General features: G+C 35.2%; 2 protein-coding genes across 16 annotated transcripts in view; one reads left to right on the forward strand and one right to left on the reverse strand.

Moving 5' to 3' along the window:
* Positions 1-26,197, forward strand: part of LOC6036325 (reticulon-1-A) — a 188,462-nt gene that overhangs the window by 10,718 nt on the left and 151,547 nt on the right. The window lies entirely within an intron of this gene.
* The window catches only part of LOC6036334, a 58,437-nt gene that overhangs the window by 5,020 nt on the left and 27,220 nt on the right, over positions 1-26,197 (reverse strand). For 14 of the 15 annotated variants that reach the window (XM_038256903.1, XM_038256895.1, XM_038256901.1 and 11 more), the window contains 4 exons: positions 13,162-14,070; positions 7,008-7,159; positions 5,540-6,939; positions 3,666-4,479 (listed from right to left, as the gene is read on the reverse strand). In XM_038256903.1, coding sequence (XP_038112831.1) covers positions 3,666-4,479; positions 5,540-6,939; positions 7,008-7,159; positions 13,162-14,011 — 3,216 coding nt within the window. In that variant the 5' untranslated portion in view covers positions 14,012-14,070. Of the gene's footprint in view, positions 1-3,665; positions 4,480-5,539; positions 6,940-7,007; positions 7,160-13,161; positions 14,071-21,921; positions 22,578-26,197 lie in introns of those variants that run through there. The other variant, XM_038256904.1, reaches the window with a different exon arrangement.

Here is a 26,197-nt window from a genome sequence, read left to right on the forward strand (position 1 = left end):
CCTTTGAAAAGTTTAAAACTAAAATTAAAAAAAAATAATCACTCGAAAACATTCCACTTTAAAATACGCCATCCATAACGTAGATTTTTTCCAAGGGTGTGAAACACCCTCAATCTAAAAAGTATTGTTTAAAAATATGTTCGAAAAAAGTACTACGCAACTTTTTTAGCATGGTAATTTAAGTGTTAAAAATCAATCGGCCAGATATATGAATAATCAAATTGAGATTGCGAGGTCCGGCAAAACCTCCAGGAAATATATTTTGGAGGAGGATTTGGTCTATTAGATAGTTTGTTGATTCAATTCGGCATTTTGTTCGGATGTTAGTCCCTTTGAAGAAAAGGATCATACAGATCTTACAAAATAAGAAGGGTATTATAAATCCTCAAGTATAACCGATCCAAACGGATCAACTGCTCTTACATAATGCAAAGGTGCCTAACAAGTATTCTAATAATTTTATTTTTTTTATTATTTTCATAATTTCGATTCAGAAAAAAACATTAACAATCACCCTTTAAAAAAAATGTTTAGTAGTATTTAAAAACCAACAATAAATTTACATGTTTTTTTTATATTTCTAAGCATTTAGTCTCTTGCAAATATCTAAAAAAATCTATAAATTTGTATTTTATTTTTTAGGATATCAGATTGAAAAAATAACTGAATTTCTAATTTCAAGCCTTATTTTTGTAATTTTGAAACAAAAAATAGCAAAAAAAATTAATAACAAATTAAAAAAGAAAATGCAGTCGCCGAAAATTTTCAAAAAAATTGTAGAAGAAACTATGTTTCTCTCATAGTTACACTTCTTTTTTCGATCTGTGACCTCGAAAATCTAAATTTGTAGAAACAAATTATTCAAGTGCCCCGAGCTTTCGCAAACAATCTAGTTGCAAAAATAGTCAAACCTTGTTGTAAATTATTGGGTAGACAGTAATTTTGGGGGGATGAGTAAAAAATATATCGATAAGAACCGTCATTTTTAATATTATAAAATGTTAGAGCAATAATCTTGTTGCACTAGGGAGCGTTCTTTTATTACGTAACGCAGTTGGGGTGGACTTGAAGGTTCCGTATCTATCTTATAACAGAAAAAAATGTATGGAAATGTCTTGTCTAAAAAAATCTCTTGTCTAAAAAAAGCAAATAATAAAAATGTCTTGTTCAAAAATTAATAATGAAAATCTGTTTGATTTAGTTTTATTCGACCCCCTTCCTCCAGCTGCGTTACGCAATAAAAGAAAGTTCCATTGATTGGATCTTTCATGACTGAAATAGCATTTTATTCTCAAATTTTTTTAATTAGTACCTTAAGGTATTTTTTTTCAAATAAACCAAATAAAGCACACTTTTAATGGAATTCTCGACTTTTTGACGAAAAATCACAAATTTCCGACTTTTCCAGATTTTTGTGGATTGTGACAAATTCTAGATTTTTATGATTTCTCGACATTAGTGGCCACCTTAAAATCCCACGTTGTTCCCTCTTCTGAAGACATGAAAGCGCCATTCATTTCAACGATTCGTCTTTGCGTTTAACTTGACACAGTAGGCCTGACCCTGAAACAGAAGAGCAGTTCTCTAGGATTTCGGTCATTCGATTTTTTTTGTATTTTTTAATCCGACTGAAACTTTTTTGGTGCCTTCGGTATGCCCAAAGAAGCCATTTTGCATCATTAGTTTGTCCATATAATTTTCCATACAAATTTGGCAGCTGTCCATACAAAAATGATGTATGAAAATTCAAAAATCTGTATCTTTTGAAGGAATTTTTGATCGATTTGGTGTCTTCGGCAAAGTTGTAGGTATGGATACGGACTACACTAGAAAAAATAATACACGGTAAAAAAATTTGGTGATTTTTATTTAACTTTGTCACTAAAACTTGATTTACAAAAAACACTATTTTTAATTTTTTTATTTTTGATATGTTTTAGAGGACATAAAATGCCAACTTTTCAGAAATTTCCAGGTTGTGCAAAAATCATTGACCGAGTTATGAATTTTTAATCAATACTGATTTTTCAAAAATCGAAATTTTGGTCGTAAAATTTTTAACTTCATTTTTCGATGTAAAATTAAATTTGCAATCAAAAAGTACTTTAGTGAAATTTTGATAAAGTGCACCGTTTTCAAGTTATAGCCATATTTAAGTGACTTTTTTGAAAATAGTCGCAGTTTTTCATTTTTTAAAATTAGTGCACATGTTTGCCCAGTTTTGAAAAAATATTTTGAAAAGCTGAGAAAATTCTCTATATTTTGCTTATTCGGACTTTGTTGATACGACCTTTAGTTGCTGAGATATTGCAATGCAAAGGTTTAAAAACAGGAAAATTGATGATTTCTAAGTCTCACCCAAACAACCCACCATTTTCTATCGTCAATATCTTAGCAACTTATGGTCCGATTTTCAATGTTAATATATGAAACATTTGTGAAATTTTCCGATCTTTTCGAAAAAAATATTTTCAAAATTTTCAAATCAAGACTAACATTTCAAAAAGGCCAAACATTCAATATTACGCCCTTCACAATTGTTTCATATATTAACATTGAAAATCGGACCATTAGTTGCTGAGATATTGACGATAGAAAATGGTGGGTTGTTTGGGTGAAACTTAGAAAACATCAATTTTCCTGTTTTTAAACCTTTGCATTGCAATATCTCAGCAACTAAAGGTCGTATCAACAAAGTCCGAATAAGCAAAATATAGAGAATTTTCTCAGCTTTTCAAAAATATTTTTTTCAAAACTGGGCAAACATGTGCACTAATTTTAAAAATAAAAACTGCGACTATTTTCAAAAAGTCACTTAAATATGGCTATAACTTGAAAACGGTGCACTTTATCAAAATTTCAGTAAAGTACTTTTTGATTGCAAATTTGATTTTACATCGAAAAATGAAGTTGAAAATTTTACGACCAAAATTTCGATTTTTGAAAAATCAGTATTGATTAAAAATTCATAACTCGGTCAATGATTTTTTGCACAACCTGGAAATTTCTGAAAAGTTGGCATTTTATGTCCTCTAAAACATATCAAAAAATAAAAAAAATTAAAAATAGTGTTTTTTTGTAAATCAAGTTTTAGTGATGAAAAGTTAAATAAAAAAATCACCAAATTTTTTTTACCGTGTATTATTTTTTTCCAGTGTAGTCCGTATCCATACCTACAACTTTGCCGAAGACACCAAATCGATCAAAAAATTCCTTCAAAAGATACAGATTTTTGAATTTTCATACATCATTTTTGTATGGACAGCTGCCAAATTTGTATGGAAAATTATATGGACAAACTAATGATGCAAAATGGCTTCTTTGGGCATACCGAAGGCACCAAAAAAGTTTCAGTCGGATTAAAAAAATACAAAAATTAAAATTGAAGAAAAAAGACCGATTTCGTAGAGAATTGCTCAGAAGCATGCTTCTTTGCTGGGTTTAAACAAAAATCATGCGTGTTCTAGCAGCAAAACGGGGTTAAGTTGGTGACAAAAAAAAACAAACAAAACGGTGGACAAAACATTAGCGGTAGCCATTGCAGGAACATCACACGATAGAATTGCACAGAAGAAAAAAAAACGCACACGAAGATTTAAAGAGCACAAAAGAAAAGAAGGAAACAAACACACGATGTAGTGAAATTTTGAGCTTGTGGCAAATACCTGAATAACATGCTTCCAATTGGACACCTGATGACAATGACCGCACCGGTACGGGGCACTCGGCCGCCACGACGACGACGACGACGACGCGTTCGACGCCGTTGGTGGCGAAGAAGTTCCCTTAATGCCCGTTGAATTGGTGGAACTATGCGTATTGGTTTGGGTAGAAGGAGTGCTCACTCCGATTGTTCTACTATTGTCCACCTCACCACCACACGACACGACACTAGTAGAAGTAGTAGTAGTAGTGGGGATAGTACTGTTACTGTTACTGAAGGAGGTGAAGGTTGAAGTTGTTCCCAACCGATTGTCATTAGCTACAACAGCCTGAGTAAGGTTTAATCCGACACCAATTAATGTAGTAGCGTTAGTAGTGGTATAATTGTTACTGGGGAAGCCAACGACGGTTCCGCCGCCGCCCCCGCCACTCGGCGGTGAATTGGCCACCGCCGTCGCAGAACCAGCACCACCGGAAGAGGAGGACCCACTATTATCCACTGTCGGGGCCGCCAAACCACCGACGACGACCCCGCGTCGGGGACTCGACGTAACCGGCACCACCAAACCCGGTGAGGACGTTGATGTTCTGGATGTGGTTGTTGCGGTTCTGAGCGGGGATAGTGTGGGGTGATGGTTGTGCGTACTGTTGTTTGTTGGCGCGGGACTTTCGGCCGAGGGCTCCGCCGAAGGTTGGTCGTGCTGCTGGTGTTGGTCTTCGCACAGGTCGATCTCGGCGTCGGCGCCGGACTTGTCCGAAGAACCGCTCAGGTGGGTCGACTTGATGTGCAGCAGGACCATCTCGCGGAAGGGGTTCCTGAGGGGAAGAGGGGGAAAGCAAAATAAGCTTCGGTTACACTGACAGACGATTTGTTATGTTTTGAATTTTGTCAAAGCATGTCATGGAAGTAGGGTAGGGTAGTCATCAATGAGACACTTTTGGTTTTCAACTTTCAACGATTTTTCTATTTTTTTCATCAGCATGTTTTAATGAGCTTTTTGTTACATTTTCTTTCTTTTAATGTGTTCTAACATGGACCAAAATATGAGATCGATCCGACATCTACAGCCAGAGTTATTCGACTGTCTCATTGTAGACGCACTTGGCAGGAACAATGAGACAGCTGGGGAACAATGAGACACTCTATGAAAATCAATACATTTCTTGTAAAACATCATGTTTTTGTATTGTTCCATAGCAGGTGACTTGCCTTGAACATTTTAGAGCAATTTTGCCAACATGAAAGTTTAATTAATAAAAGTTATACTAAAAACTATTTAAATTTTGTTAAATCCATATAATTACACCAAATAACTTTGTATTTTTGGTTAAATGAGGTAAAAACTCTAGAAATATGCCAAAAATCACTTTCAATGCATGTTTTGGAAGATTTCCATAGATTTTGAAAAGTTTAATGAAGAAAAATCGAAGTGTCTCATTGTTACTCATGGGCTGAAATGAGTGGGGAACAATGAGACAGCCCTGGATTCTGGGTATATTCTTAATTTTGGCCAAAACTAATGAAAGGACATTGTAGCCCAACTCAATCCCTATGGAACGTCGAAAAAAAATTGAAGAAATATTAGTTTTGGTGTAAATGGCAGCCTACGAGCGAAAAAGTACTTTTTGTCCAAAATTTACTTTTACAACCCAGAATCAAACATTTATGAATTACTTTGTAACGGAGCGTCCATAACCAAAGCCACTATTATGGCAGACGTGTATCCAGTAGATACACCTTTCCCCCAAATATGAGCCTGATTGGTTGAAACTACGACTTGTGAGAGCCATTTTATCATTGTTCCCCGTGTCTCATTGATGACTACTCTACCCTATACCAATTTTCAGCTCACAGTTTTGAGGGGTAAGAACTTACTTGAAATTGCACTTTTTACACTTGAAGGCCACCTTCGGTGCGGACGGAACTTCATCGTCGGTTGGGGGTAGCGTCTTGGGTAAGCCGCCGGCCATCAACGATTGCAGCATTTCCGGCTCGTACCGCGCCATCTGGTTCATGTTGGCCAGGTTGAACGCCTGGGCGAGCTCCTCGCTGGAGTACATCTTGGCCAGCGAGTTGAACGCGTTCGGGCCGGCTAGCGAAGAGGACGATCCGCCCGAAGATTGATCGCCAGATTTACACATCGCCAGGTAGTCGGCCTGGTTCGCTTCCAGCATCATGGCTTTCGAGCTGGACGAAGCGTCCTTGAAGCTGTTGTCGGTGACCTTCATCAGCGTTATGTACCGGTTGTACTTGGTGTAGTTCCGCCGGCCCGTTTCATCGTTCATCAGAACGCCGGCGTTCTTGTGGCTTGGATCGCGGATCGTCTTCAGGCGGATGTGCTTCGTTATGTCCCATCGCCAGTTGGACCGGTACGCACAGAGCGAACATTCAAAGGGTTTCTTGTTCAGATGACCCACGATATGTACGTGGAAGCGGGACGCCGTTGACGCCCAGAACGAGCAGTGCGGACACTTGAAGACCTTCTTCATGATCGCCGTCGATGGAGCCGGTGTTCCGTCCAGGTTGATCTTACTCGTTACTTCTCCGTACCCGGGAGCTGTCTCCACTCCGCAATATGTGTCGTTCTTGCTGATTGCCGACTCGACCGTTTCCGAATCGTCTTCATCGTTGGAAAACTGTCCGGACTGCATTTCGCTGTCGTGCTCCCGAGCTTCCTGCTCCTCCAGGATCGCTTTGTTGTTCTCCAGTAGCCTCTTCCAGATGTCGATCGTCAGCGTTTCAGCGGAAAACAACTGCGGAGGTTGCTGCACCTGCTGCTGTTGCTGCTGCTGCGGCGGCTCGACCTGCCCGCTTTCCTCAGGCTTCTTTTGCAGTAACAGCGCAAACAACTCATCACTGTGGAACGTCCGCAGATGCAGTGCCAGGTCGTCCGTTGTTCTCACCATGATCTGGCAGAAAATACACTGATGCTGCAGGCCACCTCCCTTATCATCTTGCTGATGATGATCGGCCGTCAAGTTAATCGGACTATCGTCGTCGTCCACTATAACAACGCGATCAGCCGAGCTGCTGTTATTCTCGCCACTCGCCACCCTCGTCTTGATCGTCACCTCCGGGTTCAGGTGGTACGTCTTGCCCGCCTCCCCCGTCAGATGAAGCTGGCTAATACTGTGCAACGGAATCAGATCCGGAATGGGCCGCGGACGCTTCTTCGCCTTGGACGACGCCATCTCGCTGCCGCTGCTCCCCGCCGGGGTGATCGTCAACTGCTTGCCCTTGTCCACCAGATTGTGCTGCAACATGGCCAGCACGTCCTGTCGAAACGAACGAAAGAACACAACTCAATTACCAACACCTCAATCCCAGGGCGGGTTATACTCACGTTGTTTACCGAATCGCCGAGCTGGTGCGACGAAGTCGACGAGGTGCCGCCGTTATCAGTAAAGATATTTATGTTTGATGAGCCCTTCAGCTGCGACGATAACTGCTGCGCTTGCTCGGCCAGTGTTAGCCCGCCGCCGGGTTTAAAGTTGCCTGTTGCAAGAAGAGCACCCGGAGAAGAAAGAAAGACCTGCGTTAGCGCTTTTTGTGTCTACGACCGTGCTGGCTGCCCGCTGTACTGTATTAGTGCTTGCGACAACAGTTTTTGAGTACCAAGAAGAGAATAAATATATCATGTGTGTGGCGTTGCTTGACGTAGTAGGTCTGCGCGGCGCGATAAGCCCACCGAATGGATGTTAAGTTGTGATTAGAAATATGTCGAGGTATGGATTCTTCTTCCTGGTTTGGGGGTTGAGTGGTGTTGGCTGCAAACTCAACACCAACTTGTAGCAATTTTGCAGAATTTGTCACATGTGAAGACTAGCTTGTTATCAAAAGTTTGAAATCCGTACTCCTTTTTCAGGTGTGACAAGATTTTCTGAAAAAAGAATTGGAAAGCATTGCAATTTTTCAGAAGAAAAAAAAAACCTTAGAAAATGTACCATTTTGTTTTAAATCAACAACTGAAAAAGGCAGAAATATTATAATCCAGCTGCGTGTGGAACAAATTTTACATTATTTCATGAAATTTTATGTGCAGTATGTGATTTAATGTATTTTATTTAAAAACACTCAAAAATACATGTAAATTGTTTGAAATTAATTTTCTAAAACAATAAGGTATGAAATCGTGTTTTGTGAATCCGTGAAATCCGTGAAATGCTCTACAAAATGGATGCTAAAAATCAATTACAGTGAATTCTTTGGCTGTCGATCTTCTCGATATCAATATTGGTCCAGCGGTCAATAAATTTTTCAGTCCTTTTTAAATATATTGCTTTGATTTTTCGTTCTATAATTTAATAAATTCTATCGGTATTGTTGATTTTATTGTTATTTGATTTTATTTGTACTCGAAAATGACATTTGAGAACTATCCAGATAAGTTATTTATATATTTTTGCATTTTGTAATTAAAAAATGACTGTATCTCGAAGGCGTTGTATCGTACCAAAAAGTGGTCAAAAACAAACTTGTAAGAAATTGGACGGGCTTTTTGAAAAAAATACACTGAAAGAAAAATACACGCCACTTCTATGGAATTTTTAAATTTTTATGTTTAAAAGATAAATGTTAAGGTGAAGTTACAATTTTTATTCGTTCAAATTTTTTGAGGAAATAGCCTAAAATGTTACAAAAAGACTCACGAAAAATGCAGGATGGTATGAATCTCCTTAAAAAATAAAAACAAAAATCATTTACTAAAACAGTCTCGAAGTCTCCATATTGACCATTGTCCTAAGTTCAATCCTTGTGAAGATACAGCGGTTTTAAAAATAAAAATGTTGAAAAATAGCTTTTTTGGTGGTTTTTGGCATTTTTTATATGACAGACTTGATTTTTCAGTCTCAAAAATATTTTTACCGGAAAGCTCGTCCAATTTCCCATAAGACAGCTTTTCAATTTGACTCGATTTAATATTTAAGTAAGATGATTTACTATCCAGATTTCTACCACACTGAAAAAAATATTCTGTTTTCATATATGAGCAATGTAATTAAGCTTATATCTGTGAGCCCATGCATCCAATCCAGTCAAACTTGAACGTATTGTTTTAAAAATATTCCCAAAAATACTTTGGAGCAGTTCTCTAGGATTTCGGTCATTCGATTTTTTTTGTATTTTTTAATCCGACTGAAACTTTTTTGGTGCCTTCGGTATGCCCAAAGAAGCCATTTTGCATCATTAGTTTGTCCATATAATTTTCCATACAAATTTGGCAGCTGTCCATACAAAAATGATGTATGAAAATTCAAAAATCTGTATCTTTTGAAGGAATTTTTGATCGATTTGGTGTCTTCGGCAAAGTTGTAGGTATGGATACGGACTACACTGGAAAAAATAATACACGGTAAAAAATTTGGTGATTTTTTTATTTAACTTTTTGTCACTAAAACTTGATTTACAAAAAAACACTATTTTTAATTTTTTTTATTTTTTGATATGTTTTAGAAAACATAAAATGCCAACTTTTCAGAAATTTCCAGGTTGTGCAAAAAATCATTGACCGAGTTATGAATTTTTTAATCAATACTGATTTTTTCAAAAAATCGAAATTTTGGTCGTAAAATTTTTCAACTTTATTTTTCGATGTAAAATTAAATTTGCAATCAAAAAGTACTTTAGTGAAATTTTGGTAAAGTGCACCGTTTTCAAGTTATAGCCATATTTAAGTGACTTTTTTGAAAACAGTCGCAGTTTTTCATTTTTTTAAATTAGTGCACATGTTTGCCCAGTTTTGAAAAAAATATTTTTGAAAAGCTGAGAAAATTCTCTATATTTTGCTTATTCGGACTTTGTTGATACGACCTTTAGTTGCTGAGATATTGCAATGCAAAGGTTTAAAAACAGGAAAATTGATGTTTTCTAAGTCTCACCCAAACAACCCACCATTTTCTATCGTCAATATCTTAGCAACTAATGGTCCGATTTTCAATGTTAATATATGAAACATTTGTGAAATTTTCCGATCTTTTCTAAAAAAATATTTTCGGAATTTTCAAATCAAGACTTTTCAAAAGGCCAAACATTCAATATTACAAAATGTTAGTCTTGATTTGAAAATTTTGAAAATATTTTTTCGAAAAGATCGGAAAATTTCACAATTGTTTCATATAAACATTGAAAATCGGACCATTAGTTGCTGAGATATTGACGAACTTAGAAAACATAAATTTTCCTGTTTTTTAACCTTTGCATGGCAATATCTCAGCAACTATGGGTCGTATCAACAAAGTTCAATAGAGCAAAATATAGAGAATTTTCTCAGCTTTTCAAAAATATTTTTTTCAAAACTGGGCAAACATGTGCACTAATTTTAAAAAATGAAAAACTGCGACTATTTTCAAAAAAGTCACTTAAATATGGCTATAACTTGAAAACGGTGCACTTTATCAAAATTTCACTAAAGTACTTTTTGATTGCAAATTTAATTTTACATCGAAAAATGAAGTTGAAAAATTTTACGACCTAAATTTCGATTTTTTGAAAAAATCAGTATTGATTAAAAAATTCATAACTCGTTCAATGATTTTTTGCACAACCTGGAAATTTCTGAAAAGTTGGCATTTTATGTCCTCTAAAACATATCAAAAATAAAAAAATAAAAATAGTGTTTTTTGTAAATCAAGTTTTAGTGATAAAAGTTAAATAAAAAATCACCAAATTTTTTTACCGTGTATTATTTTTTCCAGTGTAGTCCGTATCCATACCTACAACTTTGCCGAAGACACCAAATCGATCAAAAATTCCTTCAAAAGATACAGATTTTTGAATTTTCATACATCATTTTTGTATGGACAGCTGCCAAATTTGTATGGAAAATTATATGGACAAACTAATGATGCAAAATGGCTTCTTTGGGCATACCGAAGGCACCAAAAAAGTTTCAGTCGGATTAAAAAATACAAAAATTAAAATTGAAGAAAAAAGACCGATTTCGTAGAGAATTGCTCTTTGGTCACCCCTGGTTTACAACCTCTCATTAATTTTTCCACCATTTTTATTTTTTCCATCATATCTTGTTTTTAGTTTGTTTTGTATTTTCTTATATGTGCAAATTCTACCTTTTGAGTTCCAACAATGCGTTTTTTTCCTATTTCTTCATGGATGTTGGTAAAAATCATGTACTATTTCAATAAAATAGTTTAGATTAAACCACTAAATTGACGAAAAACATAATATTCTTAAGAATATGGAACTTTTCTTTTGAACGCTTTTTCAAGAATACAAATTGACTAAACCTGATTTTTGCAATTCCGTCGTGAAACTATTTACTTTTCCTGTCATTCTTGAACGACCAAATGGCCTACTTTTCTGTACCAAAAATAACAGAGTCGAATAGCAGCTTTTCAAAATAAATGCTGAAAAGTTCTCCATTTCAGCACTGAAATGGGTGCTGAAAAGTTGAACTTTTCAGCATTTGTTTCAAAAAGTAATACTTTTCAACATTTTTTTTGATTTTAACGATTGTTTTTCGGAAATAGCAAAAAAAGTTGTATGGAACTCGTTGCAAAACTTGATTTTTTCAGCACTCGTCGTATGTATCCAACTCGGTGAACCTGGTAGGATTAATGTACAACTCGTACAGGAAAAAATCTTCTTTTCGCAACTTGTTGCATAAACCTCTATTTTGATGTTGATTGATTGTTTGATTGAAAAATGTGGTGCTTAAAATTGAATAGTTTATGCAACAAGTCAGGATTTTTCAGCACGAGTAGTCACGACGAGTGTTGAAAAAAAAATCGAATTGCAACGGCATGAAATCCATTTTTCTCAATTCCAATACTCTTTAAAAGGGATTTTAACTGAAACGTTCATGTGTTACCTATGTAAAAATCAAAACAAACAAATAGAACTTTTCAGCACTTATATCGACAAGCAATACTTTTAGATTCTGTTATTTTTGGTAAAGAAAAGATGACCATTGCGTCTTTGGAGAATGGAGTAGTAGTTTTATATTTTTAGTTTTTTTGGCACGTTTATTCCACTTTATTTTTTTTAAATAAAATTTGCAGACATTAAACGAGATTTTTAAGATTGAAAAGGGCAAATTTTTTAGAAAAAATGACTCTTATTTGTTTAAATTGTAGATTTACGGTAAAAAAAATCATGGAAGTATTACATCTGGTACGGGGTACATTCTTTATGTAAGAAAAAAATGCTTAATTTTTCTTCTGAAAATGTGTAATTTTATCACTTTTCTGGTGTAGTGTCTCTTTTTCCGTCTAAATTGAGGTAAAATTACATCATTATAGAGGTAATATTGAACCTTCCAAAATTACTCCTTCCAAATTTCACAATTTTTTACTGTGTTGTAAAATTTTTTTTTTACAAGAATTATATTTTATATTTTTTTGAACCAAGACTAACATTTCAAAAGGGTCAAACTTTTAATGTTACGCCCTTTTAAAATGTTTGTCTTGGTTTAAATTTTTTGAAAATATTGTTTTCGAAGAGATCGGAAAATTTCACGAATATTTCATATTTTAACATTGAAAATCGGACCATTAGTTGCTGAGATATCGACATTAGAAAATGGTGTGTTGTTTGGGTGAGACTTAGAAAACATCAATTTTCCTGTTTTTAAACCTTTGCATGGCAATATCTCAGCAACTAAGGGTCGTATCAACAAAGTTCAAAAAAGCAAAATGTAGAGAATTTTCAAAAAGCTTTTCAAAAATATTTTTTCAAAAGTGGCCAGACATTTGCACTAATTTAAAAAAGTTAAAAACTGCGACTATTTTCAAAAAAGCCACCTTAAAAAAAAGATTTAACTTGAAAACGGTGCACTTAATCAAAATTTCACTAAAGTACTTTTTGATTGCAAAATTGATCTTACATCGAAAAATGAAATCGAAAAATTTTTGCGCCCAATTTTTCGATTTTTTGAAAAAAAAACAGTATTGATTCAAAAATTCATAACTCGCTCAAAGATTTTTTGCACAACCTGGAAATTTCTGAAAAGTCGGCATTTGATGTCCTCTAAAACATAAAAAAATGAAAAAAAAAATAAAAATTAAAAAATAGTGTTTTTTTGCAAATCAAGTTTTAGTGACAAAAAGTAAAATAAAAAATCACCAATTTCTTTTTTAACCGAGTATCATTTTTTCAGTGTAGTCCATATCCATACCTACAACTTTGCTAAGACACCAAATCGATCAAAAAAATCCTTCAAAGGATACAGATTTTTGAATTTTTATACATAATTTCTGTATGGCCAGCTGCCAAATTTGTATGAAGAATTATATGGACAAACTAATGATGCAAAATGACTTCTTTGGGCATACCGAAGGCACCAACAAAGTTTCAGTCGGATTTAAGAACTACAAAAAAAATCGAATGACCGAAATCTGAGAGAACTGCTTAAAATATATTTTGTTTTTCTAATAAATCTATGGAACACACTGTTCTACAAACAAAGTATCAATCATCTCCAGCATTCTCTCCGACTTACTAAACCTACACGAACAATGCAACAATAACTGCATTCTTACCTGGGAAAAAGAGTGAATTCTCCGTAGAACTGTCACCCCCGCCAACTCCTCCCCCACTGCCGCCGCCACTGCCCCCATTCACCCCACTGAACATTTTACTCAGATTGCTCTTCATCAGCTGGTTAATGTAGTTTGCACTGCTGCTCAGACTGAACTGAGATTCACTTGGTCCACTTCCGCTGCCACCAACCCCACCCCCACTTCCGCCACCGGGCGTCACCGGGTTGTTGTTGTTCATTTTGAACTTGTTCTTCTTGAAAAACTCCTTCCGGAAGGTTCCGCGCCGTCGCGAGCTAAACGGAGTCTTGATGCCGTCCGTCGAGCCGTGGACCATCTTCATGTGGCGCACCAGCTTCTGGTAGTGCCGGGACGCATACAGGCACCGTTTGCACTCGTTGATGATGATCTTCTCGCCGTGCACATCCCGCAAGTGGGTCAGATATTTGCGCGGGTTCTGCGTAAAGTACGTACAGCTGCTGCACGAGTAATTCCGCTTGATCTTGCACTGGGGCAGCTGCTGCTCGGCGCACTCACTTGTACTATTGTTGTTGATGCTGTTATTGTTGTTACGAACCCCGCCGCCGGAATCACTCTTTCCCGAACTGTCCTCGAGAATCAGCCCAAACTTGCTGAGGTCTTCCTCGCCCGAAAGAAGCTTGAAACTGTCCGCGTACGAAGCCCGGCTCGATGGCCTCGACTGGGATTGCTGCTGCTGATGATGATGATCCTTGCCGGAGGATGCGCTGTTGTTGTTGTTGTTGCTGCTGCTGAGAAACACTTCTTCACCGCTGACGACACGTCGCACGATCAGTTTGTCCCCGTCGCGCTGGACCATCGACGGTGCGTCCATGCTTCAGGGTTGGCCGAGCGGCAGGGCCGCGCGCCGCAGAGCTTCCGGTTGGGGACGTCCTGGAAAGGTGGAAGGAAATTTGGTTAGTTATTGGTTGATTTTGAATAATTTTGTTAATATTAAAAAGATGATCGTGTTTTAGTTTCAGTGAGTTGCGAACCAGATTTACTATGTTAGTCTGAACTAATGTGGATTAAAAGAACCTTTACCTGTATAATTTAAAGAAACCCATGAAATCCCTTGCAGGATTGGAACAAATTATTTTGCATTAAAATAAGTTTTTTTTATATTTTTAATGCAATTTTACTGTTAAATAAAATATATTCATAGATCGACAAACTTGTGGCTGTTTACTAAAAACAAGCTTCAAACAAAAAACTTATTAAAAAATTTAAGCTCTTAAGTATTATTTCCTAACGTTAAACGTCTTTTCTGAATTATGATCCCAAAATTTCAGAATTACTAAAAAGTCTGAAAGAGCATTATTACGATTTAAAAAAAAATCACTAAAAACAAACCGAAATTATGAGACCGGTCCGTGGCTTAATGGCTACGACTCCAGCCTCATTAAGCGGAAGGTTCCGAGTTCGATTCCCGACCGGTCTCCTTGAAATTATTCGACTATAATTGAACTTTGAATATGAACAAAAAACGCATGGAATCAGGTGGGATTCGAACTCACACCTTTGGGTTGGTAGTCAGATGCTCTAGCCACTCGGCCACCGAGGGGTTAAAAAAATATGGAAATTTAAATAACAAGCCATAGTCTTCACATTTAAATGAAAAAAGTGTATAAATTCATTTTACACTAGTTCAGTTGTTTTACAATCATTAGTTTTCAAAAAAATCTAAGATCTGACAAAAACAACAATTGTATCGAAAAAAAAAGATTTGACATCGAAAATTTTCAAAAAATCTTAAGATTTTTTAATAAACCCAAACATGCTAAAAATGATTTTAAACGCAGAAGAATGTATTTTAATTTGATTTCAGCTGGTTGCACTTAAATTTTCATTGAATTTTTGAAGTTTATTGTAAAAATATTTTTTTTTGCCCCCTGATTTTTCGGGCCAATTTTGAAGGGGGTGACAAAAACTTTTAAAAATATTTGTACCAGCCTAACTTTATCAAACAATACATGTAAAAATGTATATTAAAGTTACGAAAAGAATATTTTTCTACAACTTTTGAGCCATAGTAATTGAAATTTTTTTCCTCCAGTTTAGGGTTTTTCATATTTTATTAAAAATGGGAATTTTACTCGAAAAAAATTTTGGTCTTCAGTTCAGACTAACAATTCAAATAGGTAATATACAATAATACGCACTTTTGAAATGTTCGAGTTGTTTCCAAAATTCATAAAATATTTTTGTCGAAAACGATCAGAAAATTTCATAAATGTTTAATTTTCTGCATTGAAAAAAAAAAAAAAAACATTGGTTTCTGAGATATTGGTACAGTCCTCCATACTCGATTTATTCGAATTTCGAAGGTTTGTATGGGACCTCGGATAATCAAATCATGAAAAAAGTAAGTCTACGGTCTAGTCTATAGATTTAATTTTTTCATCCCAAAATATAACAAAAAAATAAATTTTTATAATCAATTTATTCCAGGAATGGGTCCGTAAGTTCAACATTTTTTTAATAAGAAGACATCAATTTCCTTGGCTGATGTGTGTACCCTTAAACTGAAAAAATCAATTTTTCAATATTTTATCATCGTCATTTTGACCGCCATTTTGAATTTAAAAATTCTAAATCATTTTGAGTAGTTTATGGGTCATACTTAAGCTCAATCATCAAAAATAAGATAACGAAAAATCTAATCAATAATAAGACAACGACAAAACATTTTTTTTGTGATTCGATTATCCGAAATGATTTTTTTTTGAGGTCTTCGGATAATCGTGTCTGGACTGTACTAGGCTGTTTGGATTAAACATAAAAATCCAATCCTCAATGGCTTCTTAAATTTTATTGAAAATTTTCTCAAGTTAAAAAAAATAGTTCCAGGAATGGATAGGATTTTATTTTATGTGGTTTTATCATGAAAACGGTGCACTTTATCAAACAATCTGTAAAGTTATTTTCGATTGCAGATATGATTTTTTTTGAGTAAAATTTCCATTTTTTCAAAAATTATAAATTTGCGTTTTTTTTTCATTTCCCTTATAAAAAATGGATTTTGGGAAATTATTGTATTTTTGTGAAAAAAGTTAGTTAACTGCCAACTGGTTTTCCTAGCACATTTTTTTCTGATCAGTTCTTTTCAATCAATAACTTTGTTGAATACACCAAACCGAGAAAATACTTTCAGGACAGATTAACGAATATTTACGAACCATTTTGGACAGCTGCATAAAATTGTATTGAGCTTTGTATGGGTGAATTTATGAAACGAAATGGCTTCTTTGGTCATAAGAAGGGCCCCTACAAAGTTTGAGCCAAATAAAAAAATACAATGCATACAAATTCACTCAATAGGCCTATTTTTCAAAGAATTGCTCAAGTGTCGATATAAGAGCTAAAAAGTAGAATTGTTTTTTTTTGTTAATCAGTTGATACTTTTTTCCGATCTGTGGTTCCAACATTCAAAATAAGTAAAAAGCCTAAAAGGGCCACATAATTTACAATCGATTGTACAATTTTGTTCAATGAATATTAAGATTTTTCAGCCGTAATTAAATTCTAAGCAAAAGAACAATGAAATATAAGATAATAAATCTTATAATTAATAATCGATTTCTTGAGTCATCGTCCACCCACCGAAATGGCTCTCTTTTGCGCCTCAATATTCACATGCTTTTTCCTGTGTAATCTACGTCGCGCGCCATAATCATCTCCGCAGCATCCTTCCCTTGTTCGCGCGATAAGGCCGAAGTCGCCGCCGAAAACCTAAACAACCAACAACCGCCATTTCACAACATTTCCCAAGAATAAAACACCATCCAGAAGAACCGTGTTTCACTGCCTGTGTCGTGTGCTCGTGTGTTATTGCCTCTTGACTCGACTCTGCTCGGTTGCTCTCTTTTCGTTTTTCCCCGTGGTTCAACGGAACGTGCTTTCTTCGCTCATCCTGCCTCAACTAGTGTGAAGAGTAGTGAGCAGCAGCAGATCGAATAAACAAACTGGGCCAAAGGTTCCCAAAACAAATTACATCACACCAACACCAACACCAATATATAGGCGTTCGTACTAACTCGGGATGGTTTACTCAAACTACTAAGAGAACGAAACGAGCACACAGCATCCAACAAACCCAGCAGCAGAAGATCTTTGTGATATTACTGCTTGTTGGCTGGTTGGAGCACGAAAGGGGCTTATATCTCCATTCGAGATTTGATTGGGGTAAAACAACACTCTTTTCTCGAGAATTTCTGATCTGATTTTCACCACTCTAACTTGTCGTCGTGTATGCTCTCATTTCACCAGAAATTCATCAATGACGATGGTGAGGAACTTTGCTGCTGATGGTTAGAAACAGAAGCAGAAGCAGCACTCGTCGTCGTCGTCATACAGCCGCCACCGTTGCGTTGAAGAGTAGATTAGGTTATGCAAACTGCCACTAATTCTGCTTTCCTGCGTGTCGTGTGCTGGTCTCTCCCGTCGTCGTCGTTGTCAGTTATTACAGTTTTTGAGTGTGTTTGAATGGGAGGTTGATTCAAGATTTAAGGACTCATTCCAGGTTTTTCCCAGAAATTCTCATGGTTTTTGAAATTGTTCATGGTTGTTCAAAATCCCAAATTCAATTACAATTCGGCTTAGGAAGTCTAAGGGATCTATTTCGAGAACTATTTTACTGAACTTTTCATGTATGTTTTCATGTGTTAAATGAAATGGTAAAAAATTCCGAATTTCCAAATTAAAAAATAAATAAATAATTTAAAACAATTAACAAAAAAACAATTGCCCAATATTCAACTATGAAATTGGCATATTTCATAAATTACTTCTAAGATGACAAAAACATATGGCCTTATCAATTTTACTGAAAAAAATGCTGTTTATAAAGCACAAACACTTTGTTTACAAATACAATCAAAACTTGATATCAGAACTTCCAAAAGCCTAAGGGGATCAAAGAAAGTTTGAATAATTGAAAGATGCAAAAAATAAATCAAAACATTGAGGGTATCCTTCTCACATCTTATGTCAATGTCCATTGGAGTAGGCGGAATACACGCAATCTTGTACTCAATGTTTACATTTGTTTATAGGACCTAATTAAAAAAGTCTATATTTTTAATATTCAATAACCGCCATATTGGTCGCCATCTTGGATAACGGACTTTGGAGGATTTTTTGGGGCATATTTGAGCTTAACGTTCCAATTTTTGTATTTTTTAATCCGACTGAAAATTTTTTAGTGCCTTCGGTATGCCCAAAGAAGCCATTTTGCACCATTAGTTTGTCCATATAATTTTCCATACAAATTTGGCGGCTGTCCATACAAAAATGATGTATGAAAATTCAAAAATCTGTATCCTTTGAAGGAATTTTTTGATCGATTTGGTGTCTTCGGCAAAGTTGTAGGTATGGATACGGACTACACTAGAAAAAAATAATAGAAGGTAAAAAAATTTGGTGATTTTTTTATTTAACTTTTTATCACTGAAACTTGATTTGCAAAAAAACACTATTTTTAATTTTTTTCATTTTTTATATGTTTCAGAGGACATAAAATGCCAACTTTTCAGAAATTTCCAGGGTGTGCAAAAAATCATTGACGGAGTTATGATTTTTTAATCAATACTGATTTTTTTCAAAAAATCGAAATTTTGGTCGCAACAATTTTTAACTTCATTTTTCGATGTAAAATCAAATTTGCAATCAAAAAGTACATTACTGAAATTTTTATAAAGTGCACCTTTTTCAAGTTAAATCCATATGTAGGTGACTTTTTTGAAAATAGTCTCAGTTTTTCATTTTTTAAAATTAGTGCACATGTTTGCCCAATTTTGACAAAAATATTTTTGAAAAGCTGAGAAAATTCTCTATATTTTGCTTATTCGGACTTTGTTGATACGACCCTCAGTTGCTGAGATATTGCCATGCAAAGGCTTAAAAACAGGAAAATTGATGTTTTCTAAGTCTCACCCAAACATCCCACCATTTTTCAATGTGGATACCTCAACAACTAATGGTCCGATTTTCAATGTTAATATATGAAACATTTGTAAAATTTTCCGATCTTTTTGAAAACAATATTTTCAAAATTTTCAAATCAAGACTAACATTTCAAAAGGGCGTAATATTGAATGTTTAGCCATTTTGAAATGTTAGTCTTGATTTGAAAATTTTGTAAATATTGTTTTCGAAAAGATCGGAAAATTTTACAAATGTTTCATAAATTAACATTGAAAATCGGACCATTAGTTGCTGAGATATCGACATTGAAAAAGTGTGGGCTGTTTGGGTGAGACTTAGAAAACATCAATTTTCCTGTTTTTAAACCTTTGCATTGCAATATTTCAGCAACTAAAGGTCGTATCAACAAAGTCCGAAGAAGCAAAATATAGAGAATTTTCTCAGCTTTTCAAAAATATTTTTTTCAAGAGTGGGCAAAAATGTGCACTAATTTTAAAAAGTGAAAAACTGCGACTTTTTCAAAAAAGTTACCTAAATATGGATTTAATCTGAAAACGGTGCACTTTATCAAAAGTACTTTTTGATTGCAAATTTGATTTTACATCGAAAAATGAAGTTGAAAAATTTTTGCGACCAATATTTTGATTTTTTTAAAAAATCAGTATTGATTCAAAAATTCATAACTCGCTCAAAGATTTTTTTGCACAACCTGGAAATTTCTGAAAAGTTGACATTTTATGTCCTCTAAAAAAAAATTAAAAATAGTGTTTTTTTGCAAATTAAGTTTTAGTGATAAAAAGTTAAATAAAAAAATCATATCATTTTTTTTACCGTGTACCATTTATTTCCAGTGTAGTCCGTATCCATACCTACAACTTTGCCGAAGACACCAAATCGATCAAAAAATTCCTTCAAAAGATACAGATTTTTGAATTTTCATACATAATTTTTGTATGGACAGCTGCCAAATTTGTATGGAAAATTATATGGACAAACTAACGATGCAAAATGGCTTCTTTGGGCATACCGAAGGCACCAAAAAAGTTTCAGTCGGATTAAAAAATACAAAAATTAAAATTGAAGAAAAAAGACCGATTTCGTAGAGAATTGCTCTAATGTAAAACTTTAAAAAAATTGTTAAGATTCTGACTATTTCTAATATAAAGTTTTTAACATTCCAACGCCCAAGGCTCCAAAAAAGTTGGAACGGTAACTTCAACTCAATTGTTCTCGGGCATTACTCAACCAATCGGGACGATTCTTCTTTCCAGTGATTTGTTAGGATGTCTAGATGATTCTAGAACTTTGCAGAACTTAATTTGATCAAATCTGTAATTTTTGCGATCAAAAACATCGTTCCAACTTTTTTTTTCGCGTGTAAAAAAAAATTCGCCAAAAATTCTGCGGAGGCAGTCATTTTGAAAAAAGGTGGAACGATGTTTTCGGTCGCAGAAATTACAGATTCCATCAAATCAAGTTCTGCAAAATTTTAGGATCATCTAGACATTCTTACAAATCACTGGAAACAAGAATCGTCCCGATTGGTTGAGTAATGCCCGAGAACCAGCGAGTTGAAGTTACCGTTCCACCTTTTTTTGGAGGCTTGGGCGTCCGTGTAAGTTGGACGTGCGTTGGGCGTTCCAGTGTTAAGGTCTGGTTATGAATAAAAAAAAAAAAAAAAAATGAAAAAAAAACTTACGAATATTATTGAAACAAGTATTTATAAATTAGTTTGAAAAATATATGAATATCGTAGAATTTATAAAACTCTTAAAAAATTTATGGACTGTGAATATCTGAACAAGATGGAACTACTCGCAGAATATTTATGGAATAAAAATAAATTTTATTAAAAGAATATTGTAACATGTATGATTTAAAAAAAACCCCATCTAACTTTTTCAAGAACTGTTAATGTTTGCAAAAATGAAAAATTATCAAAATTATTACTTATGTTTGGACTTAGAATATTGTCGTAAAACTATTAAAGGAAAATGTCGTGATATTTTCGATTTAAAAGCGACTGTTGAACTGATTTCGGTAGGTCTGTGGTAGATTTTCTTGAAATACTTCGTTAGCATCAAACAGTCAAATATCTTCCAAATAATTGAACACATTGGACCACATAAAAATTGGATAGAAAAGTATTAACCGTGATCAATTTTTGACAGTTCGACGCTAACGAATTAATTCAAGAAAATCTACCGCGGTTGATCAACATCAGTTAAACAATCGCATTCAAAACTATCGATTAAAATAAAAACATTATTTAGAATTTTATGCAAAAATTGAACGAATGTTATTTTTTGAGCATTATTAAAATGAAAACGGTCACCTTCGCGACTTTGTAAAATATTTTCAATTGTTTTTAAGTGCTTCGCAAAAACAAAGTTTTTTGTGATAGGCCCGAAATTGCGATTTTCTAAGTATTAACAAATTCATTTTAGTCGTCAATTGCCGAGGTTGGATTCTATGGTATAAAAGATGTAACGTTTTCCTTTTTTTCTTATTTTTTCAATTCGGTATGTTCTGGAAAAGTTGCAAAATTGCGTTACTTGAATCGCTTTCTTTGCAGATCCTTGCCTCTCGTCAGCACGATCATATCTTGAACCAGTCTAGATTCTACCCCTTGGCAAGCGGTCATATTTATAATAATGAATGCAGTGACACGGTGCTGAAGTGAGAACGCATTCCAACCCGCAGTCAGTGAGGAGTTCTTCTCCGAATTAATAACTTTTTCTTCAGTCCTACACAATATCGCTCCGAGTACCTCTCCAAACCGGCAATTGAATAGTCTTCTTCCTCGAAATCGATACGTACCATCTTGGCCAGTCGTAACATTCGAAGGTCATGCCATGAATCAGTAAAGTTGTTGGGTTGGAAAAACTTTGCCTCTTTGGGAAAATTGCTTTCCTTCTTGTTTGGTACGGTGCTTCGCGGAATTAGCAGACACCTTCCACCGCCAACTTCATCACCACCCCTTTCTTCGTTTCTTTGGCACACACTTTGGCTCGTTGGCACTGTCCTTGTAACAGCACCACCACCAATGCAGGCGCTCTTCTTCTGCTTGTTCGTCCTTCCCTCTTCAGGGCATCAAGGATGATGATCTTTTGCACACGGTTCAAACAACAACCTTTCACGCGAGGAGTTACGTCCTGAACTCCACCACCACTTTTGTTATGCAAGTTTGAAGTGTTCAAATCTCGGTTTACTGTACTGCTCTGATGATGATCTTCGAGGTTTTTCTCCACTTTTCAGCCAAGATTTCCCAACTTTTCACCTCACAGCAGCAGCTCAAAATGTCTCTCTTCTTTTTTCTCACTTGGCAGCAGTTGTTCAGTGAATGTTCACCCGCTGATGTACGAGCAACTATAACAGTGCTGCTGCTGCTTCTACTACTTCTGGTGCTTCTGGCTTCAGCTTTTCTGCTGGTGGTGGATCTCTTCAGCTATGAATACATTTAGGAGCATGCGCAGAAGGTCCTCTTCCGTCCGACCGTTCGTTCGTTCGTTCGGTCGGTCGTCAACGCTTTCCTCCCGACCCGGTCGCTGGCAAGCAGTTGCTTCGTTCCGTTTCTTGGTCTTTCTCCTGCTTCTGCTTCTTCTTCTCTTCCCTTAGTTTGTTGTTGTTGTGTGTACGTTAACTCCGAAGCATCCCTCTTGGTGGTGGCGGTGTTGAGCACACAACATACGGCGCGCGGTGTGGTGGACGGACGACGACGACGACGACGACGTTCTGCGTTGCAGGGCTAGCAGCAGCACAATCAGCAGTGTAACAGGAGGAGGTGTGTGCGATATGAAAATTTGGTGGGGTGTTTGTGGAACCGCCGCGGTGGGTGATGTAGGGATGTCCAAGGGATTATTTATACTAGTTTTTTATATTATTTTTCAAAATTTACACATTTAGAACTGTAAATTCAACCAACCAGTGGATTTCTGAGATGTTCATTGATTCCTTTTGTATCCTATTTAATTCAAACATTAGAATGTTGTGCTACAATTTTAGTTAATTCTGCAATACAAATATTCTACGTAAATGTTTAATTATAGATTGATTCTGATTTTAAAAGCATTGATTCAAAATCAAAATCACAGAATCACAAAATCCAAATTTTACTTGTTTTATGTGACTTTGACAATGTTTAAAAAAAAAAGTATTTTTCTGAGGTCTGCTTTGGACGCGTTTTAAACTAGACATCGACTCTTTGTGATTTTTTTTTATGCCAAACGAAGTAATTTGGCATCATTGGGTTTTTCATACAAGTCTCCATACAATTTTGGGGGCAGGTCATTAGCGTGACAATATAAAAAATCGATGTCAGGGATACCCCCTGATTCGATTCTTTAGGCAATTTTTCTTGTCGACCTACTGGTCATACAAACCAGGTATGTAAATGTATGAAATTCTGTATCTTGAGAAGGGATATCCCGATAGATTATTACGTTTTTTTGGCAAATATAAAAAAATGGACAATGACACTTTTAATTTTTTTTGTAGCAAAACTTGCAATCGATACACCCAAAACTGGACAGCGCTCGGCCGAGAGAATAATGGCCTTGAGCCGATCGAATAGTGGTTCCATTTACAGACACAAAGAATTCTCTCGAGGTTCATTTGCAGAAATCAAGTTTATCCGTCAAAACAAAAAGTGCCGACAACGGGAATCAAACCATAGACCTTTGCCAGACTAACCCAATTACTTAACTGCCTCGGTCATCACAGCTTGGTGGCTAAGAAAGTGGCCAGAAGTCTGTGTATAAAACTTTTTGGAGATTTATTGTTTTAATTAACGATTGAACACATTTGCGCTGATGGTGTGAGTTGGTAGCATTATCCGTTTGATTTTATCACTGGTCCCTCAATATATTTGAAGAGACCGTTTCTCTCGACTGTGAATTGTGGATGCACTTTTCATTTTTTTTTTGATAAAATGTACCGTTTTCAAGTTGTAGATACTTTTGAGTATACATTTTTGTTTAGATTAGTTTCAAAAATATGTTTGAAGGAAGCGCAAGAAAAATATTTGGAATGTTTTATATCTAAAATATGAATTAATAATATTTCTGGTCTAAAATATTAAAATATGAAATTTTTAGACCTTTTCAAACGATATGCCTAATTTTTTAATCTCATGGCGTGGCACTTAGCGGAATTTATTTTTTATCGGTTCCAATCTTTGTGAGGCTGCTTTCAAAAACTAATTGCCCGATTTTGAATGTCTAGTTATCGTATGAATCTAAAATATGATCAAAAATCGAAATTTTTACACTTTGCCTCAATTTTGAGGGCAGATTCAGATTCAGTGGCCAATGGGGTTGACTATGTATCCAAGAACGGTAAATCTCTCGTAATTTCTTAGTGACAAAAACAATTTAAATAACATCGAAAATCTTTTAATGTAGAATTGTAGAATTTACTAAAAAAAAATCCAAAATATGATGGAATTTTATGAACTCTACCTTAAATGCCAATCGTTTGAAAATTGTCCCAAACTCATCAATCTCAAATCCAGAGTATTTTTTTTTAATTGGCCCTATGAACATATAAAGGACAATAGCTTATAGGACTTTTCGAAAAAAAAAACAAACAAACTTTGGAAGTCATCTAACAGTATTTTTTGCTCGAGGGAATCGTATTGACATGTTACAATGTTTGAAGTTTCGAGCATTTCCAACAAAAATAATGAAAAGTTGATTTTTCGAGAGGTAATTTTTTTTCCAAACGTACCTCAACTATAGACAGTTGCCAAAATGACAGGATTTGCCTTATAAAAGGCTCTGTTTTCAAAATATAGCCACCGAAAGTTTGATTTTAGCGAAATATTTGCAGTTTTTCGATTTTTAAAAATAGTGACCATTTGGCGTAAGAACCTTCCTTGGACTTATACGAACCCAACGCAACAAAGAGCACCCCGATCCGACGTTCCGTATTGAACTGATTCGCGTTCGAACAAAACCGTCGAAATTTTGTATATATATATATATATATATATAGATTTTCATAACTTTTCAAAAAAAAAAAAAAAAAAATAGAAATGGTTGCTTTATTTTACATTAAAAAATTACGTCAAATTTGTATTTGCATGAAATTTCGATTTTTTCCAAAAATCACTATGTTTTCAAAAATTCATAACTCGGCGGCAGATTTTTTGACCATGTTTCTCTATGGCTCAAAAGTTGCGGGTTTTTGTCCCCTAAAACATATAAAAAAATCTCGAAAATAAAAAAAATACGTATTTTGGGAAATTGAGTTTTTGTGAAAAAAAAGTTAATTAAAAAATCGGCATTTTTTCCGTGTACCTATTTTTTTCTTCAATCGTCCTCAACAATACCTACAACATTGCCCAAGACACCAAATTGATCAGAAAATTCATTCAAAAGTTACAGATATTCGAATATTTACGTACCATTTTTGTATGGACAGCTTTCAAAATTGTATGGAGACTTGTATGGGTGAACCAATGACACAAAATAGCCACAAAGTTTGAGTCAAATTAAAAAATACAAAAAATAAAAATGGTCAAAATCGGCCGATTTCGTAGAGAGTTGCTCCATTGTCAAAAAATAAAAATGTGTTTAGTTATTTTGTTTGTTTTATATTTATTTTATTTTTTTTTGCATTCTTTTACAATTTTGTCAAAATGTCTCGAAAAAAGGGGGCGAAACATAAAAAAAACTTGTAGAATAGATCGGAAACCATTCAGAGTGTTGCATCCCTTTAAATTTCGATCACCCCCAAAATCCCATAGACCACCAGCAGTCAACAGCACCAACCAGCTAAACCAACCAGTAGCAGAAGCATCAGCAGTAAGGGAAATATTAAACTCTTCGCTGTGCTTAATATACGCAAACCAGCCTGGCGGCAGCGCGTTTGTGTCATTTCTGGCTGTATGAACACGAATGTATTTAAACCAGCAAAAGCAGAGCAGAGCAGAGCTGAGTCGGCTTGTTGCCAGCAGCACCGATGATAAAACAGACCACCACCACCAGTTCGGCTCGTAACAATATCAGCATTAACATCAACCAGCAAGCAGTAGCAAGGACTGTGTGAACTAATGGTTTCCGCCACTCGTCTTCTTCTTCTGCTGCTGCTGCTG

This window comes from Culex quinquefasciatus, chromosome 2 (assembly GCF_015732765.1).
Source record: "Culex quinquefasciatus strain JHB chromosome 2, VPISU_Cqui_1.0_pri_paternal, whole genome shotgun sequence".
NCBI lineage: Eukaryota > Metazoa > Arthropoda > Insecta > Diptera > Culicidae > Culex > Culex quinquefasciatus.